The following is a 23,992-nucleotide window of genomic DNA, read 5'->3' as shown; positions in this document are numbered from 1 at the left end:
AAGAAAGAAAGAAAGGCATTCACCATGAGAGGAGGAGAACCGAAAGAAACAAAGATGGGTGGAAAGTGACTTGATTGCCTTCTCATGGGAAAAAAACAAAGTCTCTCCCTAACTCTCCCGCTGTGAGTTCGGGGGGGCCAAACAAAGAGGAGATGCGCGAGGAAGAAGAAAGAAAAGAAAAAGAACAGAGGACTTCTCTCCATGAAAAGTGGAGGTATGCAAAGCAAAAAAAAAAAGTAAGGAGCGAGGAAGAAAGTTGAGCAAACAGAAGCGCGACTCCTTCCGAGACGCTCGTTTTCATTCCTTTTCTTCTTCTTAAGGAGCCTAACGAAGCCGCGAGCAAGAAGGTCTTTTTGCCTCACATTCGGAGAGCGAATGATAAAAATACAACAACTGCGGTGTATGTACGGCTGAAAAAGAAAAAATGACTCCGATAACAACCCGGGGAGAAGCTGACGATCTTCCCAGTCTCCTTCGAAATCTGATTGATTCTCCAATCTCCTATAAACTCCGCTTTCTCTCTGCGCCTTTCAACGAAACGATAGGGGAGACAGAAGATAAAACTGACCAAAAAGTCTGTCGATGCTGGAAGTACACCTCCTACCTGGTACGGCGTGAAAAGGCGAGGGTGAAAAAGAACGGGGAGAACAGAAAAAGAGAGAACAAAAGAAAGAAGGAAACGAAGAATGTATGGTGAATGAAGAAAAGGAATAGGAGCTTTTTTATGATATCAAGAAGAAGGCCGACTGAATGGATGCGGGCTGGATAGATCGATTCCACCGAACCTATCTATCTACCTAGCCATCCGCCTTCTCTTCTTTCTTCTTCAAGAGAAAGAAGCTGAAAGAAGAAGGAAAAGGACTCCCGTATAAACGGCCAGTCGCTGTAGTCTCATAAAAGAAAAAGAAAAAAAAAAACGCCGGAGATGTTAATGATGCTTCCGCATAGAGATGATGATCTGCGATTTGAAAAGATCTCCCTCTGTCCACGCAGTAACTCATGTGCTTTTCTTGATCAGTCGTTGGAAGATATCTATCCTGCCGCGCATCATACACCACCATTCTTCCGGGTGTAATGACGAAGGGAAGACGAAGAAGAAAAGACTGACTGCACATTATCATAGGATTGTCTTCTTCTTCCTCTTTGAGCTAATCAGCGATTTCAGAGACCTTCTCCCTTGTGAGAAATCTGGAAAAACAGGAAGATAAAAAAGTGACAACGACTAACTATTCATCTACTGATCTATCTATCTATCTCGTCTTTCTGGATAGAGACAAACAGACTTTTTCCGTCTGTCTACCTGAATGGAGAATGAAAAGAGGAAGAAAGAACGGGAGTTCCCGAATACAAAGAAAAGTTTTGTGTAAGTTAGTTACGAGGAAACATTCAACAATACCTCATGAAGACAGCATGAGGGAGTGTAGTGTACGTCTTCCTCGATGAGCCATGAGGAGGAAAGGCGAGGAACAAGGCCTGTTGGCCTGCATTTCCATCCCAACAAGAAATGAGAGAACACAGCGTAGATGGTCACGCTGAAGAAGAGACATCTTTCTTTTGGAGGAAGCAAAGAAAACGAACAAGAACGGAAAGCTGAGAAATGGGAGACACGGGGTAAGTAAGAGGGCTTTTTGAGTAGTAATCGGTGTCGTAGTGGGAGAGAGAGTCAAATCAGGAACATCGGGAGAAAGGCGTCGTTGATTGGTTGAAAGGTACTTTCTTAGATTCCTTAAGAAAAGACAAGAAGAAGATGCATGAACTATTAGAGAAAGAGGACCATTAGGGAAGATGACCGAAATGAGAAAGTCAGAAGACAAGCAAAAAGAAGTGGGGGAGATGAAGATTCTGCTACTGAATTCGGCAAAGATACGTGAAGCAAGAAGTAAAGGGAAGAAGAACGAGAGAACAACAGGGAAAAGAAAAGAAAAGACGATAAGAAACATGCATGAATGAGTCGGGCAGCTGAACACCGGCGAGCTGACAAACTAGTCTCTTCGGTTTTTCTTTCCCGACTACCCAACACGCAGCACAATAGAGGATTGGCTATTTTACAAACTATTACAGCGCTTTCCAAACAGTAACTAGTTTGGACACATAAAAAGAGAGAGGAAAGAGAGGAGAAAAACTTCAGCTCTCTTTACAATGTCTCCTGAAAGACCGCTACTACAAGAAAAGGCAAAGTTTCGATTCCCGAGAAAACACAATGGGAGGGACGGCCATGGCGATTTTGGTTTACTTTACGAGCTGAGCGAAAGGGGAACCCCTCACTCACAATTCGTGTTGATATGTGCTCTGAAAGAAAGAAAAGGAAGCAAATGCCTCTATGGCCGCGGCAACTTATTATCAGAGAAAGGCCTTTACAACCAAGATGTTGTATTCTTAATCCTATGGAACAACTCGGAAACAAGAGGGAAGTCTAGAGACGACTATAATGATAGATAACCCCAGTCCAAGGCGAAACCGGAGGGGGGACCGCGCCTACGGTTGTCGTGGCGGGAATCCTGGCAGTACGCTCAACTCTCGACCGACTCGTGATGATACCGCAGGCTTGATTCTCTTTCTCATTCTACATGTGAATGACTGTAACTGGAGGTATGCAACGGAAGGCTTTGGAGTTTGCCAGCTTGCCTTCATTCAGTAAGGACATACCCGGGCAGTCATCTCTATCTTACTCGCCCTGCTTACGGGGCAAGTATTTCTCTTGTCGATCCCGGTGTCACCCTTCCGCTAGCCGTTGACGAGTGATTCTGGTCCCAGTGGTCGTAACCGTAGGAGTTAGTAGTGGTCGGAACGTCGGCGGGCACAGTAGGTGTCCGTGTTAGGGGAACTGTGAGAGGAGATTTCTGCAGCCTCCGTGGTCGTACGTATTTTACAGTGTACTGTTCCAGCTACCTTAAAAACGCAGCACTCTACCAACCGCGGTGCTGTACCAGCATCATGACGAAGGGAGACTAATGGACAGAGAAAGATAGGATCTGTAGCCATCTTCAGGAAGAGGACTCAAGCACAACGTGCTGTGCTTGCAACAGCTGAAGACGGATCCACAAGTATATTTCCCCAAGGAGTCACCACGATATACTTCGTCTCATAAAGTACCCAGGCACGGCACTTCTGATACTATGATTTAAAGGCATGGTACTCTGTTGGCCCAGAGATGGAAACGAATAGGCTGGGAGAAAGGGAACGGCAAGCGGGAGTTGAATGGTGAGTGAGGCTTCCGCCCGACCCTACTCCTCTCCTCTTCCCCCGTCCCCCCCTGCTTCCTCTCCTTCGATACAGCTGGCGCTTTCTCCGAATATAAGCCAGCGGCGCTGGCGCTGTCGCCACGTCTTCCTGTTGGCCAGGAGACCAGCACACAGACTTTTCAGTCGGGTGACTAGGCGCAATCATGGTACAAAGAAGTTGTCTCGAGACCGAGGCTCAAATGCAAGTGGGAAATTTGATGTAATCAAAAAGGAAATTCAGTTGGAATTCTACCGCGGTCCGTAGACTAGTATCAGCAATGACGTCAGTATCAACCTGGTAAACCCTAGGAGTAACTACAACAGCGAGAACCACAGACGCAGCATGTGTGTGTTGGCTGTTCCTAACGACGGCTCACACAACATTCGCCACGGAGAGGCAGCGAGGCTCTATAGCTAAAGGTCTACAACCGACACAGGCGGCCGACGCGCCCCGACAAGCTTGTGACCGCTTAATAGTTGTCGGCGGCTCTCAGGTCCCCTTGCGCAGCCGGCATCGCACTTAGCCCAATCCCCGCCAAGGAACGTCACAGGCTCTGCTGCCTGAAGGGTCGCGACTGGAGGCACTAAGCTAAGGCTAGCCGGGACCACGAGCTGAGGCAACAGCTTAGTGTGGCAGCGTATGTAACGTAGCGCCGAACACTTAGTCAACAGACTTCTGCACAATGTACGAACACCTTCGCCAACGACACGCAGACTTGAGCACAGAGTTAGCCCTGCATGTCGTCGGGACGTCCGGTCCCCGTGAACGCTCCCGAAGATCATGGCTTCCACTAAAGAGTGAACAGCTCGACTCGCTTGTAAGACTCCGATCTATCAACCGCGACTGATATCACGGAGACAGTCTGGCTCTCTTGAGGGATGATGACACCTCTCGGGCTCTTGTCTCAGAACAGCGACTCTGTCGGCTGTCGCACGAGGTCAGCTGCTCGCGGAACAATTTGCTTACACACTCCCCGCGTGCCCAGCGGGTCCAGGGCGTTCGCCCTTCTGAGTGCAGCTGTTGCGGCACCGGCGACCCCACCGGCTGTGGAGCTCCTACCGTCGCCGAAACATCGGCGGCTGTTTGACGCAGCGTTACCGTAGCAGCTCATCGGCCGACTATCAGCTGAGGGGACACAGGCAAGTTCACTCTCTATCGCGGGCGTGATACCAGATGCCGGCGAGTGGACAGCAGATGATTCTTGTCCCTCCGGAAACTTTTGCAATGATTCGAAAGGCAAGATGACGCTGTCAATACTCCGGAGCGCATCGGGTTTACTCTGACACGGGTTCTCGTGCACTACCGGCTGTCATCCCGTCTGCAAACGCTCTTGAGTTCTGAAGAACAAGCAAACCACGTCAAACAGGCCCACCACCGAAGTCGCTTTCAACAGCCCAGATGTCGACCTTCCATGGGTTCCGACTCCTCTCCACTCGTTTTGAAAGTTCTGTTGGGGAGATGAACTGACAGAAACAGCAACGCCCCATTTTGAGGGAAGCGTTTGTAGTTAGCAGCGGACTCTTCGCTGACGTTCACTGCAGTGGCTTGGCCTGAAAAGCCACATGTTGCCGTGACCCCACCAGTATACGCGGCGTCGGTGCTTCTAGTAGCTGCCACAAAGAAGAAGAAGCGCACTCGATCTTACCCGATGACCTCTTCTTGTCTCGTCCGAACCCTGGTATTCAGATGCTGGGGTGTTCCGCACTGCCTGAAGCTAACAAGCGACGAATCCAAGGAGTAAACGTCTACTGTAGAGAGCTATGACGCGTTACTGTACTGCGGTGACATGTGTCAAGCTGTAACAGTGCGTTTCACATAAGGGCCAGTTGCTGACCACTATACCCGACTCAGCGCCACAAGAGCGGTGTCCGTTTCCTTCACAGGCATCGGAGAGTAAAAGACAGGCAGCTGAAATACCATGGCTGTGGCGAACTAGTGTATGACAACGATTCGGGCGAATAGATTCCCCAGTCACCTCTTAAAACGGCACGCCAGCCGACAATGGTGGATGTCGTCATGTCCGGAGTTTGTGTCTTGCAGCGCAGCCAACTACCGCCTGCATTCAACACAGGTTGTCTTTACACCGCGCGAACGCGGCACCGGCCGGAAGCTTGTCGGTGTCGTGTGGCCACTTCCACACGTACAATCCAACAGCAGCATCAACGGCACACTTAACCGGCCTGAGTGTCGAATAGATGGACGACGCCTCCACGAAGAAAACAGGAACCGGAGCTGATCATTATTTGCCTAGCCGACTAACATCATTCGGCTACGACCCCGTGTGCGTTCCACCTGGGCTACTCGAGCCCTTGTCGCACGAGCGACGAGACAAGCCGGAAAGCGGGGCCCGGGGGCTGGGACAGCTTTCTTGGTTTTTCTGTCTGCAGGGAAATACGACGACCGATCCTAGATTTACCTTCATTGTACACCGGAAACTGTCTGGTGGTACATCGCGGTATCATTTCACCCTTTCTGCGTGCGATTACGACAAAAAGCAAACTCGTCCGACGATGTCTACATCTAGTGAGATCCTTTGTGTCGATCCATCCTTTCCTACACATCGTGGGTCACAACAGCGGTCGTGTCTCGTGTATTTCTGAGAATTGTGGACCTTCCGGAAAACTGAGAACCAATGACCGTGAGAAATATTGCTCCAGCCGTAGAAGGGTTCGAACAAAAGGGGTAGAAAGGCACGGAATACGAAGGCCCCGTCACTTCTAGCACACAGACGTACACGGAAGCGTTTTGAGTATCACACGACGAAGACATAGCTGATAAGGCGGCCATCTCTCAGCGCCTTTTTCTTTATGTCTCAACCTCGTGAAGTAAGAGAGTTCCAATGCCCGACGCGAAGTGCGAGAATCAGTCAACCGGCTCTTTCTTGACTCCCCTTTCGACCACCATAACACACACAAGACGCTAAAAGGAGGCTCAAGCAGGTAAGTCCTTCCTTTGCTTTGCTGAAAAACTTTCAAATTCTTCTTCCCTCACGTTTAATCGGGCGACGACGTTTGTTCGGTTGATTGTGTCTGCTGGAAGTGGCATAGAAAATTCAATCACAAGGTGAAAGAAAGGCACACGTGAAAATGATCCATCAGGGTCATTTCTAGGTATTCTATAGGATAATCGACGAGAAAAGCCCTGAGAGCTTTATGTCGCTCATCTTCTTGACTGGTGGCGCACAATTGACATTTTACTAGTATGGCGGCCTCCTTCTCAACTCCCCTAGCATCGGTCGGTACGACACAGTCCGCCGCCACTAGGCGGCTGCCGGGCCAAGGAAAGGTCACAACGGATAAGACTTGAACGCTTACCTTCCCTTGTCTTCTTCTTTTTCCAAAGATAACCTCACATCTGCTTCAATAAAATACGTCTTTTGACGGCTAGCTTTTACCACTATCGAATTAGCACAGCTACTTGATGGACCCGAGAATCATAAGGCGCCGTGTGGCAGCACACAGGAGGAGGGAGGAGTCCTTCAGACAAGTAGTACGCCTGCGACTGCTACTACTACTACTGCTCCTGCTGCTGCTGCTGCTGTGACTCCCTCCTCTCCACTTTTCTCCCCTTACGGGGGCTCTCTGCTTCATCTTTGTTCTTGATTTTCTCAATTTGGGCGTAATTTCGCTTTTCTGGTGTCCTCTACGCTTGTAAGCACTTTTCCCTGTCAAAAGGATAGGGATTTCTCTTCATCCTGTGCTTCAATTCTTCTCTCCTTCTCCTCTCAGTCTCCCATCTATCTCCCCTACTTGTCGCGGCATCACCCTTCTCCTCCTCTTTTCCCTCGTTTTCTCTCTGCACTTCTTTTGTCTTGCGTTCCCAGGACTTAGAAAAGAGGCGCACTTGCTTTTGTTCTCACGCGACGAAGGACTTTTGAGACGGCTTTTCTTACCCGGGACTTCTCTCCTCGTCTTCCACAGAATCTCCCCAAATCCCAGTCAGTCCGCTCCGGCGAAATTCTCTTTCTCCTCCTTTCCCATACGTTGCCGCGTTCTCATCAGGAGGTCTTCTTCTCCATCTTGCTTCAGTATATCACAAGCCAGACTTCCTTTCTACTTCTTCTGTTCTTACACTCTTTGGTTTCCTTCCTCCATCCGTCGCTCCCATGGAGGCTCACTTACAACTTTGTTTCTTCTGGACGGCACCCGTCGTTACTTTCCGTCACTTCGCATGCATCGGCTGCTTCTGATGCGCCGTTGGTCGGGTCCTTCCTGTTGTTTCTTCTTGTTTCTCCTCTCGAGCCCGAGATTCTTAGATAAGCACGCAAGAGGGCCTTCAACTCTGTGCGTCCGGTCTAGGGATTAACAGTTCTTGAAGGGATGACGACAGCGTGAAGAGAGGGCCTAAATAATGTAACCTTGGGGTCTACCTCTCATTCTTCTTGTCTTGCTCTTCGTGAGATTTCCACATCAGGCTCCAAGCACCGGAGGAGGTTTGTTTATGACTCACATTCTCTTGTAGATGGCAGTCCCTTCTAGGCGAGTCAACTCGATTGTTTATGTCGTCTTTAACTCTCCTTTCCCCCTGTCGTCTTTCCCCTGTGGCTGTTGTTTTCTCTCTAGTACAGGCATATGTACCAAAATGATGAAGCTTACTCATTCTTTCTTTCTTTTTGTCTTCCACAGCCTAGACCTCTCTTCCCACCATCGGAGAAGGAAAACATAGCGCTCTTCTCAAAGACTTCTCTCCTATCCTTGCGCCACCACTGTTCGTGGGCATTCTTGTTTCTAAAGCACCTTGCAGAGCTCTTCTCATCACTTACAGTGCAAAGCTCTATCTGTACGTATCTTTGTGTATAGGCCTTTCATTCTACGTACTCACTCTGTGCTTCCTTCGTTCTTTCCTTCCTCTTGGTTTTTTAAGAAAGGCCCCACCCTCTCCCTGTCTTCTTCTCCTCTTGTCGTTGATAGTTCAACCTGCCAATACTTCTAAAGCTCCCTTTCTCACTCGTTTTTTTTTTCTTCCAGCCAAAGGGGTCCATCTATCAATCTATCTCTCCGTTGATGTCTTTAAGTCGCTGGATAGGGAATTCTTGTCATCGCGGCCATTTCTCGGCTTCGTCAGATCTCTCATCTGTTTCTTTCTTCATATGTCCAAAAGACGCAGCACCGAACAACTCGTATCGTGTTGCCGGAGAAATCCCCCTTTCTTTCCTTTCTTCCTCTGATCTCTTCAGTCTATTCGTTGTATGCCTTACTCGTCTTTTGTATCGGCGGGTCTGCACTGATTTTATATGAGAGAAGATCATCTTCAGCCCATCCCCTGCTCTCTAGGTGGGTAGGCGTAGGTTCGTGTTCTCCCCGCATCTCCTTTTTTCCAAGATATCTCCTCTCAAGGAGATTAAGGAGACTTCACATTCCTTGGCTTTTTCAATTAAGGCTTGGTTATCTCGGCGCGCCTACCAACACCTGTATAGATACACACACACACACATGTATGCCCTCCCCCAGGCCGTGTATGTCAGGGGTGAAGAGGTGCATGTGGACGTGTGTATTCGTCCACAACTACATACATACGCGCGTCTCTCTCGGTCTCTCCCTATGTACGCATGTATAGTTATAGATATCTACTAGCTACTTAGACACATGCCGAGGGAGTTTATCAATTTTGCAGAGCTCTGGAGAAGCTCCCTAGATACAAACAGACACGAGAGAGGTACTTTTCATTTGGTCATTCACTCTCTCTGACCGTTTTTTCTTTCTCTTATAAAGAAGGTTTCTCCCCCACACCTATCGGCTTTTCTATTGGGAGAAGGGTTGTTTTTTCTGTCTCCTGTCTTGTCTCTCCTATTAGAAGGTGGTGCATGAAGCTGACATATCTGCTTCGACGTCTGTTGACGCAAGGCGGGGAATGCGACAAGAAAGAAAGCGAGAGTGAGGCTTACAAGTTAACCTCCAGTTCGTGTGTGCTGTCTTCTTGCTTTTGGTTTTTTTTGTTAAAGATTCACCCGAGACTCTTCTTTCGGGCAACTCGGCTGTCTTTTCATAAGGGGGTCAAAGAGGCAGGTCGTTCTGTTCCGGCAAGGACCACTTACACGCACATGGATGAGCTTGTTCTTTACATTTCATTATCTCATCGTTTATTTTTGTCGCAGTGCACATTTTCACTAAGTATCATTGCTATCATACTTTGCATCACCCAAGGTTTAAGGTCCTCAGTCTCTCTTCAAGGAAGAGACCTTCTCAGCCTATACAACCTCTCTCTTCCCCCTTATTCGGTATACAAGAAACTCTCTTTATCGTTCTTCCTTCCTTCTCTCTATTCTGTTGGATATCTCAGTTCTTTTTTTTGTCTTCTCCTATTTCGCAGTTTCCTTCTGTCTCGTCTCGAGTTTTCCTGTCTCTCTTCTCTGGCCCCTCAAAGGAGGGGTGGGAAGTCTGAATCAAATAACTGAGTTTCTTCTTCTTCTCATTGATCCATCATTCTAGTCACTCGCACTTCAGAAGGGAAAGAGAGAGAGAGAGAAAGAAAGATTGCATTTGTATATCGCGACAAGCAAGGAGGCAGGCATGGGGGGATCACGGACCGCGGCGGCGAGGCAGTCTCGCGGCCGAAGTGGGGGAGGACGAGGAGGGACACCAGGAGGGCAACAGCACCATCAAGGCGGAGCAGGGGGAAGCGATTCTTTGAAAAATTATGTAGACAGTGGCGGAGCTTCTCCAAGTCCCACGGCGAGTGCGACATGCGATCGTTCGTCAAGTATCCAGGGAGGTGTCGCCTCAGGAGGAGGAGGAGGCGGGGGGGCTGGATGTAATGATAGTGAAGAAGAGCGATTTTGGATAGATACAGATGCCGAGTACTTTACGGCTATTCATCCACGTCTTTTGGCTCTTCTTCATCACCATAGACAAAGTAGCGATCTCTTTCTTACAGCTGTCTTGCCCTATTTACGACAACGGAGCGAACAAGGTATTGTTGAGAAGGAAGACTTCAAGGCAGCTAGGTGCCATGGTGAAGAGGAGAAGGAGGATCAAGGAGGTAGTAGCATGACAGGGGCACCATATGGCATCACGACCACTAGGATGTTTAGCAAGATCGCTGGGAGAGGGCAAAGGGACCACTCTTCAGGGGGGATTCCAAGAAGGCTTGATGGAGAGGAAGACGGAGTGATGAACGAGGAAACAGAAGGAAGACAGACAAACTCGGTGGGGGTAGGAGGAGCAAGTGAACAACGAAGAGACAAGGGAAAGGAAGAGCTGAAAGAGGAGGGAGGAGAACCGTGTATAGACAGTCACTGTAGAAGGGTGGCACATAAGGCAGAAGAAGAAAAGAAGATGGACGGCAGAGAAGAAGTTATGCAAACAGATGATGGCGATGAGAAAGCTGGTTCTCGTCGGGGTTCCTCTCGAGAAGGAAATCACGACGTCCGTAGTGAAGTGCTATTGAGAGAAGAGGAGAAGAAGAGTACGTATGAGAAACACAACTATGATGATGGAGGAGGACAAGGAGGAAGCGGACCAGACAGTCACATTTCGTCGTCCTCTTCTTTGCTATCCAACAATGAAACCTCTTTTGCTAGAGAAAATGCTACAGCAGTCTCTTCTCATCCTTGTGTGTCGCCTAGATCTCGCTCTTCTCTTCATCCGGCTGATGTTTCTGCAGCTTGTTCTTCTTCTTCTTCAAGTCATACACACTGTCAGCCTTGTCCTCCCCCGGATCCTTCTTACCCTCCTCGATACTCGCATCCGAGGTCTTCTTCTTCGTCTTCTCTTCCTTTTCCTTCTCAACCTCCGTCCTCTTACCCAGTCCCTCCTACTCATTTTCATTGCATGCAATCTTTCTATCCAGGAACAGGACCACATCCACCTACCGTTCCTTCTCCTTCCCCTGGGGTCTCATCAACAGCATCAGACGGTCAAAGAAGTCTTGCGTGCCATGAGTTTTCTTCTTCTCCTCTTTCTTCTTCTTCTAAATCCGTCTCTTTGTCACGGCCTCTCTATTCTTCTTCACCTTCTTCTTCTTCACCACGCAGCAGTTCTTCATCCTTGTCATCCTCTTCATCTTCGTCGTTATCCTCGTCAACTTTATATCGGAGCAGTACAGTTGACTTAGATCGCCCCACGTACTCATTCAAGACTGGGAGAATTGTTAAGCATGCGTGGCCGTCTAATCTTCTCGTAGATTGTACTCTCTGTCCTCGTCAACCTCCTTCTTCTTCCTCCTCCTCCTCTCAGCAAGCACTTCTCCAGGGTGACCAGGTTTCTTCTTCATTTTCATCTTCTTCTTGTTCGGGCTCTCATCAGCCCTCCCCGTCGTCTTGTTCTCGTTCTTCTCGCCCTCACGGGGCTGGTCCTTCCTCCTCCTCCTCCTCGCCTCCTTCATCCCTTTTATCGGCTCACTCCTCTTCTTCTTTCCCTGCAAAGACCCAGCCAGCGTTAACTTCTTCTGATCTCTCCAGTTCAAGACATCTCTCTCCTTCGCATGAGAAGAACTTCGTTAAGAGTCGTGAAGCTCCGTCTACAGGAACGGTCGTTACCGGGGCAGGACACCCAAATCCAGGGAGTCCAGGAGGAGGAGTGAGAGAGGGAGAAGGTCTTCAGCATCATGATGATGATGGCCGTCTTTCTCGTCTTCCTTCTTTGTTAGCAGCGGAAAGCGCAGGAGAAAGAATCGAAGAAGGAAGAGAGAAAGATAGTGTAAGGGTTCTATGTACAAAGACGAAAGAAATAGATGATGAAGTCCGGGGTGTATCTACAGAAGAAGAATCTCTCCTCAAGAACCAGAAAGAAAAGAAAGAAGATGATGGTCGTGAATATTCTCTCAAACGACAAGAACAACTAGCTTTACATCAACAGCGAGAAGACGAAGAAGACTGCTCCTCTTCTTCTCTCTCTCATCGATCAGATAAGAAGAAGGATGAAGACGGAGCTACAAAGAATCGAGATCTCCGCTCAGGTCCCGATGAGGAGGGTGATGCGGATCATCGCAGGAGAGGTCAAGTCCATGATGCTTTCGACAACCCCTCGTTAGCAAAAGTCACAGAGCATCTACAGGGGAGTGAGGATGCTTTGAAAGAGGAGAAAAGAGATGATGGTAGTGAACGACGAAGAGACGAACCGGAGATCCAAGGTGACCTGAGAGAAGGGAAGGAAAGGGGTACGAGGGAAGAAGAATGCGAAGAGAAGAATACGAAGGAAGAAAGGGCCACGATGAAGGCGACTTCTCAACAAGTGGAGAAAAGTACGATAGAGAAAGAAAAGCACAAAGGCGAATGCGGTAATCGCAGTGGGAGTAAGGAGCATGATATCACAGAGATCATCAAGATCAGCGATGAAGGAGAAAGATCGACAGAAGGTGATAAGTATGCTGCTGATCATAATGTTAAGAGAGAAGAAGTACAGGAATCATCTCTCTTATCTTCTTCTTCTTCTTCGTCTCCTGCTCTTCGTTCCAAGACAACAGCTTCTGCTTCTTCTTCAACAGGAGAGAATGAGAAACTTCTTCGTCCTCTCCTTCCTGATAAGTCCTCTTCGTTCTTCCCTCCTCCATGCTCTTCTCCAAAGACACCGTCGACTCTTCTATCCACTCCTTCGCCTACTCCTCTTACGGCCCTGGTCTCTCCTATAGCCTCTCCAGACGTGAGTGGTTCTTCCGGCTTGACAAAAGAAGAGAACATGGTGAATCATGTCGGAGAGGAAGAAGATGAAGACCCGTCCATTCTGTCCATATATCAGAAGAATCGAGATGAGAGTATTTTCTCTCTTGTGCCAGGATCGAATCATCCTGCTTTACTTCAGTCTCTTCATCATAGACAGCTCATAGCTCATCTGAAGCATCAGATGCCTCGTGGCCGTCCTAGTGTAGACACGTCTTCCCCTGTTGGTGGGACTTTGACTATGATGGCAACTGGTAAGAAGAAGGATTTGCGAGAAGGAGAAAAGCACAAGACTCATTATAGTCGATCACCACGTTTGAGAAACAAAGATAGTATCCTCGAGATCGAACAAGATAAAGATGATGTACGAAAAAGATCAGTAGGGGGAGGCCATAAGAAAGAGATGACAATCCCCTTCGATCAAGGAAGGGATCGTGTTTACTATGAGATGGATGATGTAAAGGATGCTCTCCATAGTCCGCGTAAGAAGAATTCCCGTACAACAGAGAGGGCGACTTTAGTCAATGAGCTCCATCCTCATAAGTCTATCTCTCAACCCTTGAAGAAAGAGAGTGGAACAACTACCACTACTAGGGGGGGGGAGACTCTCGAGGGGAAAGACAAAGGAAGAGAACATTCTCATCCTCCTCCTCCTTCTTCTTCTTCCTATCGAAGTTCTTCATCTTCATCTCTCAGATCAGGACCAACAGCAGCTGCGAGTAAAACACCGACCATGATGACGTCTTCAGGAGGCGAGGGAATTGGCGGAGGAGGAGGAGGCCATTCGCCTTCTTCAAGAGCTCGAGGAAGTGCAACAGGAAGCGGAAAGGCTCGGGACTTTGAGCCTAAGCGAGATGCCATAGGGCGTTTTACATCTACGAAGAATCTCAGTAATGGCGGTGGGAGAGGGGGGAATGAGAGTTCGAGCCAGCAGAAGCCCCAGGTGAGCAAAGTGAAGTCGGGTCTTCTTTCATCTCCCACGAACAACAGCAACAGTAAGAAGAAGAAAAAGAATCTTCCTTCGAATCGCCATCACCCCCTTCATCTTCTCCATCATCCTCAGTATCTTCACCATCAGAATACAAATATCAGTAAGAATCGTCAAGGCGAGCGAAAGCCCCAGCAAGAAGGAGGAGGAGGAGGGGGGGGAGGTGGGATGTCGACAGGAAGAAGAAAAGGAAAGGATTCTTTCTTCGATAGTAGTACTAGCAGTGGCGACAGTCGTGTAAATAAGAAGCGAGAGGGGACCTTCTCATCTCATATGAAAGGAAAGGGGAGGGACGAGAGGTCTCCCTTGGTCTTATCTCTTCACGATGAAGATGAAGATACTAAGGCGAACTCCATCGAAAGGGATCATCTTGAAGATGGTCTTGGCGATGAAGATACCGACGATGAAGGAGGAATCGATCGAGATGATGCAGAGGAGGAGGACATGCTGTTGAGAAACGTCTTTGTTCCAACTGTGAATAAGAAATGGAACGGGAATCCATTGCCATCGATACAGAATTGTCGACCTCCTGATGTGTTTGTCTTAAGTCTCCTCATTCCCGATCATCTCGGACCAACGGACTTCCCTCCTGAATGCGATACAGCAGGGGATATGTCCACTTTCTTAGCTTCTGTCATAGCTGCTTCGACAACAGGACCTTCAGACTGGATGATAAGAGAAGATGGTAGAGAAGAAGAAGAAGACGATCATAAGAACCACGAAGAAGTTCGAGAAGATCAACAGAATGCGTTTGGAAGGAGTGATTCTCCCTATAGTGTGGGATGTCTTAGAGGAGGTGCTGATGAAAGAAAAGCTGATATGGCACGACTATCTTCTTCTTCAGATAACATGTTGAGGGTGACGACTATGAAGCGTGATAAGGAAGGCAAGGTGACGAGAGATACAAGGAGGTGTAGCGATTCTTTTTGTGGCAGGGTTAAGGAGGGTGTTGGAGAGGAACTCGTGAAGAAAAAGAAGCTAGATGCAGAGAAAAACGTGAAAGAGGAAGAAGACAGCCAGGAGGAAGAACACCAAGAAGAAGAGGAGGATATCATAGCTATGGAGAAGAAGAATAACTCCGGAGGGATGAAACCGAAGAGAAAACAAGATAGATCTAGGACTTCCTTTGAAGAAGATCGAATAGGTGACAAGACTAAAGAAAACGCCAGGGCGTTGATCACTCCTTCATCATCGTCCTCATCCCTACCCAAGTCTCCGTCGCTGAGAGCTACTACTGGTGCTACTACTACAACTACGACTACTACGGCTACTACTACTACTACATCCCGTCTTCGGGGAGACTCTATCTCACGTAAAGGAGAAGAGACTTCAAGCGATTTCTCTTATTATAATAGATCTGGTGTATGTTCCCTCTCTTCCTCGTCTTCTCTAGCATCAGGCAGTACAGGTGAAGGGCTAGGGGGAGAGTTTTCTCCTCCTCCGATCAAGAGAGAAGTCAATGAAGAGGGACGTTCTCTCCTTGATGGCACTTTAAGTTCACCTCCCCCTTCTCGTCATTCTGTCTCTTTCCCTTCGGATTCCTCTCACCTGCTCGCGCTTACAGAGTCTCGACGGAGATGTCGAGAGAGTTCTCATTTGGTTACTTCAACAAGACGTTCATCTCTTTCTCTCGGGCGAGGGGAGAGAGGAGGGGGGGAAGAAGAAGACTCCTCCTCTTTGCCAGAGCAACAGGGGGCACCACGTGAAGGAAGGAAACGAGATTCGAAGAAACATGAAAGATTGTCTTCACAGGGGTCGATCTACTCCTCATCGTCATCTGGCAAGCATCCTTTTTCTTCTTGTCCTTCTTCTCCTCCTCCTCCTCTTCCTTCTCGTGACGCGAGTGGTCGCTTCATCAGAAGATGCAATAGTGACTCAAAGACAGAGACTATGACGGCAACGAAAGGAGGAAGAAAGACAGCAGGAGCAGGAGGAGAAGAGAAGATAGCCAGAGGGCGTTTCCTTAATCTTGAAGGCACTAATGAGGAAGATGATGTGACACTGAAGAAAAAGAATCGAAGAGATCAGATGACGAGCACCATGGTGACGATGATCAAAGAACGAGAGATACAGCAAGAACAAGGGGGAAGAGGGGGGGCAGGAAAGAACGTAGGGATAGCTTCAAAGTCGAAGAAAGGAGGCGATCATGTTAGTAGAGGCGGTAAAAGAGATGTAGGAGGTTTCGTGGGAGAAGGAATTGTGAAGGAGAAGATCACAAAGAAAGAAAGTAAGACTAGACCTCCGAAAGGGAGTGATGTAAGAAAAGAAAAGAGAAGAGCATCATCTAAAGAAGAGGAAGAAGAGGATGAAGGGGATACGGCAATGGAATCGATGATAGAATGCTACACTAGTGAAGAACTCCCCAGTCACACGTTCTTAGTCTCACCTCTCGAGTTGTTCACACCACGAGATAGAAAACGACGACTCTCTTCTCTTTTCGAAGGAGGAAGGACAACATCTTATCAAGGAAGAAGAAAAAGACTTCCTCTACCTACAATTCTATCAGGGCCATCACCTGCTTGGACGGACTGTGGTCGTATCCCTCTCAATGATTTATGCCATCTCAAACCTTCATCTTCTTCTTCCCTTCCACCTTTCATGAACCCCATGAGTTCATTCACAACTAATGAATCTTCACCTCCTTCTTATCTTCTTTCTCCTACTTCGACTCCTACGTCATCTTTCTCTTTCTTTCCGTCTTCATACCCTCCTCCTCCTCCTCCTTCCTCTCCTTTTCCGCCTTACTTCCCTGGTACAGCCCCTACTACCACTACTAGTTTCCCCGGTCTTTTCGCTTCTTCTTCTTCTTTGCCTGTCCCTATGGCACCCAGTTATCCTTCACCTTCCCCCCTCGGATATCTTTCACCCTCTGGTGCGTCCAGTGATGCTCTAAGAGAGAACGATCAAGGCAGTTGCAGTGGAACTTCCCGCTTCTCGGCAACAGGAATAACGATGACAAAGAGAGAGACGGCGGGGAATGACACGACAGTTGACAACGGCAGCAGGGAAGAGGCCCCGGGGAGTGTGGAAGAGAAGTCGAAGAAGGATAAAGGAGCGGAAGAAGATTCTGACATGCATCATGCGGAGGCGAACACGAGAGAGGAGGGAGAGGTCAGAATAGCAAATGAAGAAGGAAGACAAGAAGCACTGACATGCCTTGAAGGGGAGAAGAAACCAGATGACAGACCCATCTCTTCTTGCTCTCCAAGGGCAAGACAAGAACAAACTCAAGAAGGGAGACGGGACGAGCAAGACCTTTCTAAAAGTCATAGCGCTTCTCTATCTTCTTCTTCTTTTATTCAAGTTGATCGACCTTCTTGTGTCTCGCTTCCATCTCTACCATCTAACGTTCCATTGCCTCCGCCTGCTCCTCCTGTCTCTGCTGCTTCTTCTTCTTTTTCGCAGACACCTTGCAGTCCTTCCGCACATGGCTATTCATCATCCCCCACTTCCTTAGGATATACAACAACAAGGCCATCGTGTCTTGGGCCCTCTCATGACCAGTCTCCCTCGCCGTCATCGTCCCTCCAAGCGCCTTCGTCTTATGCAGGGCCTCTTTCGTCGTCATCTTCACCGCCGCCTCCTTCCTCACAAGGAGGGGGAAGAGGAGAGTCTGGGGGGTACCATGAGAGACGCTTCGCCGGTGGATATGGCCCTAGTTGCAGTAGTAGTGGTAGTCATATGAATCCGTGTCCTTCTATGTACTATGGTCCATCTGTCTCTTCTTATCCTTATTCTTCTTCTTCTTCTCTTCCTCCGCCTCCTCTCCCTCCTTCTTTGCCTTCTTCCTCGTCTTCTTATCCTGTACATGAAGTCCCACCGACAACTATAGCTTGGGTCCCATGTGCTCCTTCGTCTTCTGTTCCTTACTTCATCTCGTCATCTTCATCAGGGCTTCAGTCGTCTTGCTACCCTCAGCCTTCTCCTCCCCCAGGTTGTTATCTTCCCCCTCCTGGGTCTTCTGTTGTCTATTACACTCCCTGTACGCCTGCGCCTGTGCCTGCACCTCCTTCTTCTTTTCTTCTTCTTCCTTCTTCTTCTTCGTGTTATCGTACATCTTCTTCACTGAGTCAGGGCGGTGACAGTAGTACAGATGAAGGGGCAGGCGCAGCGAGGTGTCGTGGTCGTTCGTCTCCTACTTCTCGTGTTGAAGAAAAGAAGGGTATGAAGATGGATGAGAAGAAACCTTCTTGTAGTCACGATACAGAAGAAGCCCCAAGAAGATTGAATGGCCCCTCATCACCTCCAGTAGATCCGTATTCTCCGTCATCTCCTTCAGCTTCATCTTCTCCTTCTTCGACAATGCTGATGACCGGAGAGAATCTTCCTTCTTACTCTCGTTCTTCATATGGCCCTCCGAGCACATCATTCTTCCCTCCTTTAAGTTCTACATCCCTCCCACCTCCGAATCCTCCTGGCCCTCTCCAACCGAACATGAGTCAAGGTCCTCCTGCTTCTTCTCCTTCTGTCATGACTTCCTCGTCGTCATTCTTTCCTTCCGCTTATTCTCAGCCGCCCTTCTCGTCTCTGCCCCCAGCACAGATGCCCCTTTCAGGATGTACTCCTCCCCCTCCTTCTCTTCCTCTTTCGCAGTCAGTGTCCTGTAATATGCCAGGGAGTACTACTACTAGTAGTGGTCCTATAGGAGAGTTCAAGCCTAGCCATATGTCGACATTGTCTGCTTTCTATAGTGGGGCGGGTTATAGGGGAACTGCAAGAGAGGGTGAGGATAGTCTAAGGTCTGTATCAGCTGGAAGAGGAGGTGAAGGAGGTCATCACAGTTCTACTAGTCTTCTGTCATCCCCTAGTAGACGTTCATCCGCTTCAATGCCACCTTCTCTTCCTCATCTTGCAACAGACGGTCCTTACCCCCCACCTCAAATGCCTTTTCGTGGAGTGGTCGACCCTTCTTCATCGTCTTCCTCTGTTAATTATTCGTCTTCTACGGCTCTTTCAGGATGTTATGATGAAGGGGAGAGAGGAGGAGAAGGAAGAACTTCACCACCACACAACAATCCTTCGCAGGTCCCTCCTGTCCCTCCTTTTTCTACTATACCTCCCCCTTTCATGCCGGCTAATTATGCTTCTTCTTCTCCTCCTCCTTCATTGAGCCCGACGTCAAGAAGACGATCAGAAAGTGCTGGTACTTCTTCGCATTCCTATTGTCCTTCTTCAACACAACAAGGTTGTAGAAGCTTTTCCTCTTCTTGTCCTCCCCCCATACCGTCTTCCATCTATTCCTCTACTCATCGACGTCCTCCTCTTCACCAAATAGACTCTTCTCCCATCTCCGCTCCTACTGCTAGCAGCCATCTGTCCTCATCTGCCCGCGGCAACCCGAACTCCTCTCCTTCTCTTCCTCTGCTACCAGCATTGCCTAGGGATGGAACGATCTCTTGTTCTTCTTCTTCTTCACTTTCTACCATTCAAGCTCCTGTATATCCATACAACATACCACCTAACAGGTATGACTCTCCACAACCCTCATCTTCACATCCTTCGGCAGGCTACCAGCCATATTCTTCATATGAAGGAAGGTCAGCACGTCGTCATGACCCTCAGGAGACTTCATTCAGTTCCAATCCAGGAGTTCTCGGGAGCACTCAAGTCTCTGGAGGTCCTGCTGCTGGAGCTATTGCGCCTTCATGCATGCCATCAACTACCACGTCGTCCTCTTCGTTAGGTTATTCCTCACTCCCATCAGCTCAAGGAGGGGTAGGAGAAGCACCGTCATCGAGTACTCATCAGAGTCCTTCCTATTGTCATGTTCCTCCATCTCAACAACCAACTCATGGCGGGGGCGTTCCTCCTTCTCCTTGTTGTCCTTTGCCTCCTATTCTTCCTTCTTCTTCCTCTCTTCCTTCTCCATCCTTCCCATCCTCGCCATCTCTTCCTCTTCCTTCTACTACATACTTTTTACCACCCCCTTGTCCTCCTCTCTCTACTCCTCCTCCCTCTCTTCCTTCTCCTCCTGCAGGGCCAACTGGGCCTGCACCTCTCTTCCCACTTCCATTACTCCCTACGTATCCAGGGAGTCGTCCTTCTTCTTCTTCTTCATCCTCTCCGAATTTATTGAGTAATCGGCAGTTCCCTTCATCTCTTCCTCTTCCGCCATCAGGTGTCTTGATACCTCCTTTCTATGGACCTGCCTCCGCGCTCAAACCTTCACCTCCAGACTGCTGTCTTTATCCTCCTGATATAGCAGAGAACTTTCGGTTTGGAAATTACTCCAAGTCGATGCTCCCTTCAGGAGTCCCTCTTGGCTTGTTACGAGCATCGATGACGAAAGTCGATTCAGTACATACATTCTATGCAAATCGACATGGAAGTGAAAGGCTTCCTGGGGAAAAAAGTTTCTTTGATATCTCATCTGAGAATGCGCAAAGACATTCCATGGGTCTGCCACCTCTTCCTGCTGGAACACTTCCCTCTTTAATCCTTCGACCTTTCTCTGAATGTAATTCTTCTCTCAATCGAGAAAGAGGAGGAGGGGCTTTTGGTTCTCCTTCTCCCTCTTCCTCTCCTCCCCCTTCCGGAAGCCTTATGTGCTGCCCTTCTCCTTCTTCCCCTCCTCCTCCTCCTGCTTTTCCCTTTTCTTCTTCTTCTCTTTCTCTAAGTCCACCTCCTCTCATGCCTACTCACACACCTAACGATCCCCCACCTAGTAGCGGCGATCGATTCTCATCAACATCTCTACCTACGTCGGTGGCTTCATCTCCTTACCCCGGTTATTCTTCTTCTTGTTCACCTCCTCCTCCTTCTTCATTCCCATCACCCCCTCAACCTTTCCCAGGCCCTCCCTCTTCTTTCCCTCCTTTCTATCCTTCTCCTTCTTCCTGTTGCTACTATCCTCCCCCTGTCCCTCTTCCCCCTTATTCTTCTTCTTCTCCACCTCTTGTACGTACATGTTCTTCACCCCCCTGTGTGTTGTCAGGTTCTTTCCAGCAGTCCTGTGAGAGAGAAGAAGCAAAACAGCCAAGTCCTAGGTCAGAGACTCGTCAAGAGAAAGGAAGAGGAAGAAAAGGTGAAGAGAAAGGAATAGATAAGAAACAAGAGAAGAAAGGCAGACGACGAACTCGAAGTGTCGATGATGTCTACGAATCAAAGCTTCGATCCGCTCTAGGAGACAAGATAAGAGAACATATGCTTAAATCACATCTGGCTCCTTTGCCAGGACAGATCTTTCTCCCCTCAGGCTTACATGTCTTACCGTCAACATATCTCAGCTTACAAGAGAGAGAAAAGAGAGGAAGAATGGACGATGTAGGTCGAACTAGTCTATCTTCCATGAGTCCGCATGCAATAGGGAGAAGAACAGCTGAGCAGGGAGACTGTCGCCATAACGAGAAGGATGAAGGGATGAAAGGAAGAATGATGAATGGGGGGGGAGAGAAGAAAGGAGACAGCCTTCATGAAGAAGATGTCAACCTTGGGATACACGATAGTCATGCTTCACTATCACAATCACCTCAACGTCAAGATGTGTCGACAAGCCGAACGCTTCCTCCTTCAATTCCCCATAGCCTCAGCGTGGCTTCATCTTCTTCTTCATTGTCAACGTCTCTCTCTTCTTCTTCTCTTCTTGATCAAGATACTATGAAATCCACCTCGGCAATCGTGTCATCTTCTCAGAATGGTGCGTCTGGTCCTCTCTCTAAGACAGGAAACGTGGACGTTCTTCTAGAGGAGGAGGAGGAGAAAGGAATGGTGGATGTTCATGTGAAGACTTCCTCCTGCTCAAAGAAGGTGCAGCAGCCACCTCTGCTTTTACCAGGGGGAGGGGAGTCTATATCAACAACTATCCAATCATCTTCTTCTCTTTCAACAAGCAAGGAGGAGGGAAAAGATCACCTCAAGACGTTGATAGTTACCTCTTTCACACATCCTGACAGACACGCTCGGTGTCGAAGACTATCTGATTATACAGCGGCTTCTCCTCTCGTTAGACCTGGTGATGCTCCTCATATACCTTCCCTTCACTCTCAAGTAGATAGGACAGAAGAAGAAAGTCGACAGCAGGGAGATAGAGGCTTATCAGAGAGACGACGGAGAAGCTACGCGGGTGAGGAAAGACCCCCGTCAAAGATGATCATCTATGACGATGGTCCAGAAGGAGGAGCTAGCGTGCTAGCGATGAAGAAAGAAGAGAACCGACGTGTCTTATCGGAAGACAAGGAAGTCGCTCTTGTGAGAGAGAACAAGCAGGAGGGAGAGAGAGAGAAAGAAATCCAGGGAGGAGAGGGAGAGATGCAAGGTGAGAGCTCCTCAAAGTCCGATATGCTAGACTGTCTCACGAAGGAACGCGGCGAACGCGCTCTTCTTGTTGAGTCAGGTGAGAATGTCAAGAGTACGGGAAGTACATCATCCAGAGGGGGAGAACAAGGGGGAGAACAAGGAAAGGTCAGCAAAGGAGAGGACAAGGAAGGAGAAGAAGAAGAATTAATGATTGATGAGAACGACGTAGCCGGCGGAGGTGATGGTAAGGATAGAAACAATAAGCAAGAAACAAAGAAGAATGGTCGTGAGAGAGATAGTACTGATAATACCGGGAAGGACGATCAGAGAAGAGGCAAAACAGAAGAAGAACAAGTGTATGCAAGCAAAGACACAGAGAGAGATAAACGTCGTCTGTCGGAAGGAAAGGATGGCGTTCAAGGAGGAGGAGAAGATCAACAAGATGATGTGGAGATGAATGAGTCAAGTTCGACCTCTGCTCTTATCACTTCAATGCATGCAGACATGACAGCGACAAAGAACGATGCAAGTGGCCATAAGAAGACGACAGAGGAGGAGAAAAAGACAGACGCCGAGCAGAAAAGAGCAGGAGGTGGAGAAGAAGAGGAACAAACAGAGATAAAAGGAAAGGAGACTGAAGAGAACAAGAAGACATGTGATCTGGAGAAGAATAGACACGGAGATCAGAATATGGATAAGAATACTGCTGATAAAGGAGAAGAAGAAGGGTCACTGGCGGTGCTGATGAACGGAGTTCCAAAGAGCAGAGAATTTTTCGAGATAGGAGACGTGAAAAGGAAGGAGGAGGAGAAAGACCTAGAAGAACGACAGCATCAGGAGAAGTCTGCTATGACGGTTATGACGACGAGGAGAAAGAGCTCAGAGCTTCATTCTCGTAAAGACACCTCGTCGTCGTATTCACGTTCTTCTCTTATTGCGGTTGAGGTGGAGAATCTCCTCTGGCGATTTGCGGCACTTGTCGAAGAGAAAAAGGCTATGTACGTACAGCTCAGCCTCTCTCTCCTTTGAGAAAGATGAATCTGTCTTTTGCTCTTTCATACATCTTTGCAGATACATCTAGAAAGAGGTCGCTTTTTGTAGTGGCGGAGGCATCTCTACGCCTACTCTCATATCTAGCCAACTTCTTCAGCTGAGTCATTCTACAGTCACTATAGATGATACAGCCGAGAGATGCTACTTCCCCTGTCACAGATCAGATAGCAAATATCTCCATCTACCCAGTCACTCGGCAAGTTGTGAAAGCAGATGTTTTCTTCATTCAGCTCCACGTGATCGGTTAGAAGTGTAGGAGTCTTCTCTTCTTCAGCTGTCATTCCTTCTTCCATTTGAACTGCCTTGCGTAGATACATATGGTGGTCGTAGAAGAAAATCTTAGACTGCTCATGGCCAGTGTATGTACATGTCTGTACCTGTGTATGAATATGTAGGCTTGAATATGTATGTACATGTACGTGTATGTATGTATCTATGAGTACACATGTTTTGATGTATGTACGTATGGAGATGCCCATCTGTGTGCGGATGGTTTGCTTGGTCTTCGAGCCGACCGCTATCTGCTACGGGGTGGTGTGCATGTGTATGTACAGCTGTACGCGATTGCTAGAGTCGGTTCAACGGGAGAAAAGACCTGACTGGAAAGGCTGGGCTGAGATTGAAGATGTAAGCCATAGACACTATCGATCAAGGCTGTCTTCTCTTCTATTATACTGACAATGGGGAATAGTTTCTCTATATCTATCTCTTTGAAGCTTTTCTTCCTGCTTCACTCCTTCGCTTTCTTGTCTCGTCTCTTCTTTTTCTCTTCCGTGCCCGACACCCATCCGGGCACACCGGAAGACGCATCTGATCCCGCTTGACATACGTATGGCTGGCAAAGGAGGTCGCTAAGAGTGTGTGTATTAATCTGTCTATCTTTATCTATCTTTATCTAT

General features: G+C 48.3%; 3 protein-coding genes across 3 annotated transcripts in view; 1 reads left to right on the top strand and 2 right to left on the bottom strand.

The window, feature by feature from the left end:
- Positions 1-5: 5 nt before the first annotated feature.
- CSUI_004646 (uncharacterized protein) lies at positions 6-2,825 on the bottom strand. The gene has a single exon (XM_068064831.1). The coding sequence runs from the start codon at positions 1,938-1,940 to the stop codon at positions 1,398-1,400; it is 543 nt and encodes a 180-aa protein (XP_067923195.1). The 5' UTR covers positions 1,941-2,825; the 3' UTR covers positions 6-1,397.
- Positions 2,826-5,872: 3,047 nt separating this feature from the next.
- Positions 5,873-6,591, bottom strand: CSUI_004645 (uncharacterized protein). Its single transcript, XM_068064830.1, has one exon. The coding sequence runs from the start codon at positions 6,265-6,267 to the stop codon at positions 6,154-6,156; it is 114 nt and encodes a 37-aa protein (XP_067923194.1). The 5' UTR covers positions 6,268-6,591; the 3' UTR covers positions 5,873-6,153.
- A 232-nt stretch (positions 6,592-6,823) lies between these two features.
- Positions 6,824-23,992, top strand: part of CSUI_004644 (phd-finger domain-containing protein) — a gene marked incomplete at its 3' end in the record, with an annotated part of 18,323 nt that continues 1,154 nt past the window's right edge. The window contains exons 1-3 of the mRNA XM_068064829.1: positions 6,824-8,495; positions 9,016-23,038; positions 23,648-23,720. Coding sequence (XP_067923193.1) covers positions 9,732-23,038; positions 23,648-23,720 — 13,380 coding nt within the window. The remainder of the gene's footprint in view (positions 8,496-9,015; positions 23,039-23,647; positions 23,721-23,992) is intronic.

Source organism: Cystoisospora suis (assembly GCF_002600585.1).
Source record: "Cystoisospora suis strain Wien I chromosome Unknown contig_2201, whole genome shotgun sequence".
Classification (NCBI taxonomy): domain Eukaryota; phylum Apicomplexa; class Conoidasida; order Eucoccidiorida; family Sarcocystidae; genus Cystoisospora; species Cystoisospora suis.
Note: the sequence above shows the minus strand (reverse complement) of the source record. Positions and strands in the feature narration are given on the sequence as shown.